The sequence below is a fragment of the Nomascus leucogenys genome, chromosome 2, assembly GCF_006542625.1.
Source record: "Nomascus leucogenys isolate Asia chromosome 2, Asia_NLE_v1, whole genome shotgun sequence".
In the NCBI taxonomy this organism is placed as follows: domain Eukaryota; kingdom Metazoa; phylum Chordata; class Mammalia; order Primates; family Hylobatidae; genus Nomascus; species Nomascus leucogenys.
In genome coordinates, this window is record NC_044382.1 from 45,753,688 (window position 1) to 45,761,725 (window position 8,038).

The 8,038-nt window shown below is 47.1% G+C and overlaps 1 protein-coding gene across 1 annotated transcript in view; it reads left to right on the forward strand.

Moving 5' to 3' along the window:
* MLKL (mixed lineage kinase domain like pseudokinase) overlaps window positions 1-6,495 on the forward strand; it is a 29,243-nt gene extending 22,748 nt beyond the window's left edge. Inside the window, 4 exon segments of the mRNA XM_030829255.1 lie at window positions 2,589-2,740; window positions 2,949-2,998; window positions 3,253-3,393; window positions 5,822-6,495. Coding sequence (XP_030685115.1) covers window positions 2,589-2,740; window positions 2,949-2,998; window positions 3,253-3,393; window positions 5,822-5,856 — 378 coding nt within the window. The 3' untranslated portion in view covers window positions 5,857-6,495.
* Window positions 6,496-8,038: the final 1,543 nt, after the last annotated feature.

Consider the following 8,038-nt stretch of genomic DNA (forward strand, 5'->3'; position numbering starts at 1 on the left):
TTAGCAGGGATGGGCTAAAAGTCATTTCCCCTTAGATGCCTGGACACCACTTCTATGTCCCTACAACATACAATGGGGGGTCTTATTAGGTCTAAGGACTCAGACTCACAGGACAGGTCTAGGCCACGTTTGTCATTCAGGTACTTAGAAGGATATCAGCAGCCCCAAACCTTTCCCTCCAAGGTGAGTCCTTGCAGTCATCCAGGAGATACTCTCTTTGTCAGAGCCACAGGTGCTGGAGAAAGAGGCTCCCATTAGGTGGATGTGGGTCATCCAGGCTTAGAAGCCCATGACCTGCAGGAGTCAGCATCTCTGGTAACAACTCTGCAAGCATGCCTTCCAGTATTTCTGCAAGTGACATGTCAGTTACTGTTTTAAGAGCTGCCACATCTGGGTATGGTGGCTCACGCCTGTAATCCCAACAATTTGAGAGGCTAAGGCGGGTGGATTGCCTGAGGTCAGGAGTTTGAGACTAGCCTGGCCAACATAGTGAAACCCCGTCTCTACTAAAAATATAAAAAGTTAGCCGGGTGTGGTGGCAGACGCCTGTAATCCCAGCTCCTAAGGAGGCTGAGGCAAGAGAATCACTTGAACCCGGGAGGCGGAGGTTTACAGTGAGCCGAGATCACGCTGTTGTACTCCAGCCTGGGCAACAAGAGCAAAACTCCGTCTCCAGAAAAAAAAGAAAAGAGCTGCCACATGGCCGGGCATGGTGGCTTATGCCTGTAATCCCCACACTTTGGAAGGGAAGGCAGGAGGATCACTTGAGCCCAAGAGTTCAAGACCAGCCTTGGCAACACAGTGAGACCTCTCCCTCTTCAAAAAATTTAAAAATCAGCCAGTAAGGGTGGTGCACACCTGTAATTCCAGCTACTCAGGAGAGTGAGGCAGGAGGAAGATGGCTAGAGCCCAGGAGGTCAAGGCTGCAGGGAGCTATGTTTACGCCACTGTACCCTCGCCTGGGCAACAGAATGAGACCCTGTCTCAAAAAATAAAAAAGAGGCCGGGTGCAGTGGCTCACACCTGTAATCCCAGCACTTTGGGAGGCCAAGGCAGGCGGATCACGAGGTCAGGAGATCAAGACCATCCTGGCTACCACAGTGAAACCCCATCTCTACTAAAAAATACAAAAAATTAGCCAGGCATGGTGGTGGGCACCTGTAGTCCCAGCTACTCGGGAGGCTGAGACAGGAGAATGGCGTGAACCCAGGAGGCAGAGCTTGCAGTGAGCCGAGATTGCACCACTGCACTCCAACCTGGGCGACAGAGTGAGACTCCGTCTCAAAAAAGAAAGAAAGAAAGAAAGAAAGAAAAAATTGCTACAAACCATTCTCATCAGCTGTTTACTGTGTAGTCCACTTACCCCCTTGATCCTGCCCAGAAGCAATCTAACAATCAGCAGTCATTTTTGTTTTTATCATCAGCAATGTTACTAAGAGCCATAGGTGACAGTCTACCTGTGTCAGATTTCCAGGGGAACAGAGCTAAGAAGTTCACTGGAAGTCAGATTTTCATACAGAAGAGGAAAAGATTTTGTGAACTCAGTGTCCGCAATTCCCAAATGCTAAAAGAATTTTAGCAGTTTTCTTTGTCATCCATAGGTGGTTTTCTTTCTTCCAGTCCTACGAGTGTCAGAGACAGCCCTCAAATAATAGCAGACAGGCCTTTTTTGCCTTTCAGATGCCTTTCCCCCTCTGCGATGGTGATATAAGTACTCCCAAAACACTGTTTCTACTACTCTCATGCTCTTCATCCAGCCTGACTATAAGATGCGCTATTCCGCCTTTCATCCCTGGTATCCCATATGGCGCTAGATGTAAGAGAATGTCAGTGCTCAGGAAACGTGTGAGCAAGTGAATGAATGAATGAATGAATGGGGGATGAGCCATCTAAATGCCTTATCCCTTTTCTCACATTGCCCCTAGATTTGGGTACCTGGCTGAGTTTGGGGCTGGCAGCCTTCAGCACACCAATGGTGTCAATGGCAGGTGTGCATGGGACAAGAACATATGCTGTCATGATTGTGCTATGGTTTCTTTAAGAACACCACGTGACCACGCAGGGCTGGGGGGATGGCTCACACTCGTCATGCCAAAGCCAAAGGATCAGGCTGACCCCCCATAAAGTCAGATAGCACAGAGGGAATGTCCCCATGCCATTTTCCAACCTGCTTCTCTGGGAAAAGGTGAGCCAGGCAGTGGCTCTCTGACCCCTCTCCACTCTCACTGAGTGGAGTTCATTCCTCAACTGAGAAACCCCTACATTTTAACATAGTCATACTGGCAACAACTACAACTTAGCAGGTCTTACCGGTGCTTTATAACCATTATCTCAAGTAATCCCCCCGTCATCACCCCATTTTATAGAGAAGAAATATCTTTGTGTTTCTTCTCTTGGTCACTGCACTATGATAAGTTGAACCCATAATGTTAACCAATAGAGTAGCCACACAGACAGAAGTCACTACAGGAAATAAATCCCTAAGGTAAAAGACAATTCCCTGGCAATTGTGTGTAGCAACAATCCCTGCCCTTTACTCCTCTACCCAAGATCTTGCTTGTTTCTTTCTAAGTTGCCTCTCTATCTAGCTTGCAGGATTTGAGTTGAGGAAAACACAGACTTCCATCAGTTTGGAAACTACAAGAGAAAAGACAGATGGAGTCAAATCTACAGCATATCTCTCACCTCAGAAACTGGAAGATATATATTATCCATATGATGTAAAGTCTGAAATATACAGGTACGCTCATGTTCTGGTACAGATTCTAACTCAGATGTGCATAATAGGAAAACCCAAATCAAACTCCTCCAAGGACCACCTAAATTCAACTCTGTTGAACGAAATTGGGTAGTAATCAAAAAATTCACTGAGTTTTCTGGCAGTGGGTAGAGGGACAGGGGAAAGGGGAGACTAGCTATGGTTGTTCAATTTCTTGGTTTTCTTTTAGCTTTGGAATCATCCTCTGGGAAATCGCCACTGGAAAGATCCCGTTTGAGGGTGAAGAATGTGAAGGCTGGCTCAGCCAGTGGTGGGGTTGGGTCCCCTTCCAATAGACCAGAAATTCCCCAACAGTGCTGCCCCTGGCAATTTGTTGTTTAACGTGGGAACTGCCTGGGCTGGTCAGTGGAATCGTTGGAAGCTCTTGCTGTTTCCATACTCAGAGTCCCTAGTTCTGATGCCAGCCATCAGCATCCAGAGAGATGTACGCGTACCGGAGCAATTTTTTGAGGCTCTCCTGCTATGATTTCCAGGCCTTAATTCTGATGAGATCTACGAGCTGGTGGCTGTGAAGCAGCAGCAGCAGCCGCTGGGTGAAGACTGCCCTTCAGAGCTGCGGGAGATCATTGATGAGTGCCGGGCCCATGATCCCTCTGTGCGGCCCTCTGTGGATGGTAGGGTGTAAAGAGCGTGAGCCCCATGATTATTTCACACTTGTGAAAGATTTCCTTTTCACCAGCTCCAAGGCAGTAGTTTACAACGAGGGGTGGTTTTATCCAGGGAACATTTAGCAATGTCTGAAAGCATTTTTGTTTGTCATAAGGCCAGGGAGGTAGGATGGGGTGTGCTACTGTCATCTAGTGAATAAAGGCCAAGGATGATGGCTGGGCGCGGTTGCTCATGCCTGTAATTCTAGCCCTTTGGGAGGCTGAGGTGGGCAGATCACTTAAGGTCAGGAGTTTGAGACCAGCCTGGCCAACATGGTGAAACCTCATCTCTACTAAAATTAGCTGGCCATGGTGGTACATGCCTATAGTCCCAGCTACTCAGGAGGCTGAGGCACAAGAATCTCTTGAAACTGGGAGGTTGCAGTGAGCTGAGATCACACCACTGTACCACTGCACTCCAGCCTGGGTGACAAAACAAGACTCCGTCTCACAAAAAAAAAAAATGTTGGCCAGGCGCGGTGGCTCATGCCTGTAATCCCAACATTTTGCGAGGCCAAGGTGGGTGAATCGCCTGAGCTCAGGAGTTCGAGACCACCCTGGCCAGCATGATGAAACCTCGTCTCTACTAAAAATACAAAAATTAGCCAAGTGTATTCACACATGCCTGTAGTCCCAGCTACTCAGGAGGCTGAGGCAGGAGAATCACTTGAACCCAGGAGGCAGAGGTTGCAGAGTCAGGATCACACCACTGCACTCCAGCCTGGACAACAGGGCAAGACTCTGTCTCTAAAAAAAAAAAGAATGCTATTCAACATCCTACAATGCATAGGACAGCCCACCACACAAAGAACTCTCTGGTGGCCCCAATGTCAATAGTGTAAGGGCTTCCAAAGGGCATTGTTTTATCCAAAGTGGGTTGGAAAGGCAGATTACTTTCTTCCTGCCTATTTCCTTCCTTTATTTTTGTCTGTATCTGTCTATTTTTTTTTCTTTTTTCATTTTTTTTTTTTTTTTAAGAGAAGAGGTCTCATTATGTTGCCCAGGCCAGAGTGCAGTGGCTATTCACAGGTGGGATCATGGCACTCAATAGCCTCGAACTCCTGGGCTCAAGTGATCCTCCTGCCTCAGTCTCTAGAATAGCTGGGACAACAGGCACCACCACAGCAGGCCTTACCTCGTTGTCTTTTTGTCTTTCTGTCTGTCTTCTTTTTCCTCTCTCTTCCTCTATTTTTGCCTATCTTTCTCCTCTTTTCCTTCCTCCTTGTCTGTCTTCCTTCCTTTTTTTCAGCATCGTTGGGATTATTTCCTCAAGGCAGACTTTTGTCTCACCATGTCATCAGTTGCTTCTCCATAGCTTCCTTACACTGTCTACCTCCCTGGAAGCATCTCTCTCTCCTATCCTAGACCTAAATCTCCCAGACTTTCCACAAAGCCCAGACAAAAGAGAGAAGGGGCCGGGCGCGGTGGCTCACACCTGTAATCTCAGCACTTTGGGAGGCTGAGGCAGGCAGATCACTTGAGGTCAGGAGTTCAACACCAGCCTGGCCAACATGGTGAAACCCTATCTCTACTAAAAATACAAAAAATAGCTGGGCATAGTGGCACACACCTGTAATCCCAACTACTCGGGAAGCTGAGGCAGGAAAATTGCTTGAACCCCAGAGGCAGAGGTTGCAGTGAGCCAAGATCACGCCACTGCACTCCAGCCTGGGCAACAGAGCAAGACTCTGTCTCCAAAAAGAAAGAAAGAAAGAAAAGAAAAAGGAACTAAGGAGCCATGAGTCCAGACTTTTGAGGTAGCTTCCAAGGATGTTCTCTCTACTTACAGAAGTCTCTAGCATGAGGACTGTTCTTCAAGGCCTTCTCACAGATGGTCTATTGGGAAAACCTCTCACAGTACCTGAGAGGGTCTCATCTGTCATCTCTCCTCTCCCTTCATCCACATCCCTACCTTTCAGAATGAAAAATCAAAGTCACAGCATAGTTTCTGTCTGAAACTTTCTCTTCACCACCACAGAGCAGAAGCGCAGACTTAATGATGCATCCTGAAAAATTGGTCTTTGGGGTGGATGAGAAGCCAACAGTGATTTACACAATGCTGTCCTCCACTTCACTCTCTCCTCTGTCTTCTGTCTTCTTCTACCAAGCTCCCTTACAACCTAGGGTCCTCCTAGTTTTAAGGAATCTAACACCAGAGAGTAATTCACACTAAGATGTGAGTTTACCCTCTCCTATGAGGTGTTTGTGTTTTAAAAGTTGATCAAGTAAGAGAACTTTATATCACAAATGCGTGAGTGCTGACGGTGGTTTAGGCACCAGCCAGACCGGGGGAATGCAGTTTCTAAATGACTGTGCAGTGTAGAAATGTCTTTGTGTTTCTAACTTGGCTCTCAGCTGCCTACTCTGGTCTAATTTTCTGTTCATTCATCCACAGAAATCTTAAAGAAACTCTCCACCTTTACTAAGTAGTGTATCAAAATCTAAACCAAGGAGTCTCTGGACAAGAAGCTGGGAGAGGCACAAACTGAACATCTCTCTCATATCCTTTGGCATTGGGTTATTTATGGGTGCAAGGAGTGGGCACACTTCTCTGTTACAAATAGAAAACAATTCCAGTCATACAGGACACATCCCACTCCAAATGATATTTCCAAAAACATACCTCTGACAGTAACTTTGACAGACAGTTTGTCAAATGTATCTTTCTGGGTATCCGCACCTCTTGGCAATGTAATTTGCAGCTCCTCCCATCCATAAATGAAGTCTCTTTCCCCACCATTTGAATCTGGGCTGGCACTGTGACTTGATGTGATCAATAGAATATGGAAGAAGTGACTGTGTGCCAGTTCCAAATCTAGGCTTCAAGAGGCCTTATAAATGTCTGTTGGAACCTTACCCAGCCATGAATATGTTGAGTGAGAATGCTGGAGAACGAGAGACCATATGAAGCAGAAACATGCTTTCCTAGCTGAAGTCATAAAAGACCAACCAACATGGCAGCTAACATGAGGCCAATCAAGACCAGAAGAACCACTCAAGCAGAGCCCAGCCCAAACTGCCCATTCACACAATCAGGAGCTAAATAAATTACTGTTGTCTTAACACTAAGTTTTGTGGTGGTTTGTTATGCAACAGAAGTAACTAGGCAGAAACTGTTCAATTCTTCCTCTTGCCCAAGGAATCAAGTACAAACTTCCTATTCGGATATCCATAGCCTTATGGATATCCCCCATACCATACTTTCCAATCAGATCCCAGAGTTCTCCTACCAGAGATTGCAAACTCTAATACCCATAGGGCCTAGGAAAGAAACTAAATGAATGATTTGAGCCTGGAGGGGGCTTCAGTGAACAGATGAGCAAGAACAGCATCTCCTCAACTCCAGTCTATACTTTGTCACATAGAATGGGATCCCAACATTTCCAGAGCTTTCCATTTTGTCAAAAGACCTAGAAAGTTGGATTTTTCTGTGATGTCCTTATTTTTAAAGGTTAGTATCTCATTAAAAATTATTTTAGGTTGGGCACGGTGACTCACGCCTGAAATCCCAGCACTTTGGGAGGCCAAGGCGGGAGGATCATCTGAGGTCAGGAGTTCGAGACCAGCCTTGCCAATATGGGGAAGCCCTGTTTCTACTAAAAATACAAAAATTAGCTGGGTGTGGCAGCCACATGCCTGTAATCCCAGCTACTCAAGAGGCTGAGGCATGAGAATCGTTTGAACCTGGGAGGCAGAGGTTGCAGTGAGGCATGATTGCACCACTGTACTCTAGCCTGAGCGACAGAGTGAAACCCTGTCTCAAAAAAAAAATTATTTTAATGCTGATAGGACAAACAAAATATGTCCACATAGGAGCTGCCAGATTTTAATCTCTGCCAGACTCAAACCCATGTTTGTGGTGCTTTCATTCTAGATTTTTTTTTTTTTTTTTTTTTTTTGAGAAGGAGTCTCCCTCTTTCACCCAGGCTGGAGTGCAGTGGCGCGATCTCGGCTCACTGCAGGCTCCGCCCCCCGGGGTTCATGCCATTCTCCTGCCTCAGCTTCCCATGTAGCTGGGACTACAGGCGCCCGCCACCTCGCCCGGCTAATTTTTTTGTATTTTTAATAGAGATGGGGTTTCACCGTGTTAACCAGGATGGTCTCGATCTCCTGACCTCGTGATCAGCCCACCTCGGCCTCCCAAAGTGCTGGGATTACAGGCGTGAGCCACCGCGCCTGGCCGATTTTTTTTTTTTAAGACGGAGTCTTGCTCTGTCACGCCCAGGCTGGAGTGCAGTGGCACAATCTTGGCTCGCTGGAACCTCTGCCTCCTGGGTTCAAGTGATTCTCCTGCCTCAGCCTCCTAAGTAGCTGGGATTACAGGCGCTCATCATCACGCCCGGCTAACTTTTTGTATTTTTTAGTAGAGATGGGGTTTCACCATGTTGGTCAGGCTGGTCTCGAACTCCTGACCTCAGGTGATCTGCCTGCCTCGGCCTCCTAAAGTGTTGGAATTACAGGCGTGAGCCACCACGCCCGGCCTAGAGTTTCACTCTTGTTGCCCAGGCTGGAGTGCAATGGCACGATCTCGGCTCACTGCAACCTCTGCCTTGCAGGTTCAAGTGATTCTCCTGTCTCAGCCTCCCAAGTGTCTGGGATTACAGGTGTATGC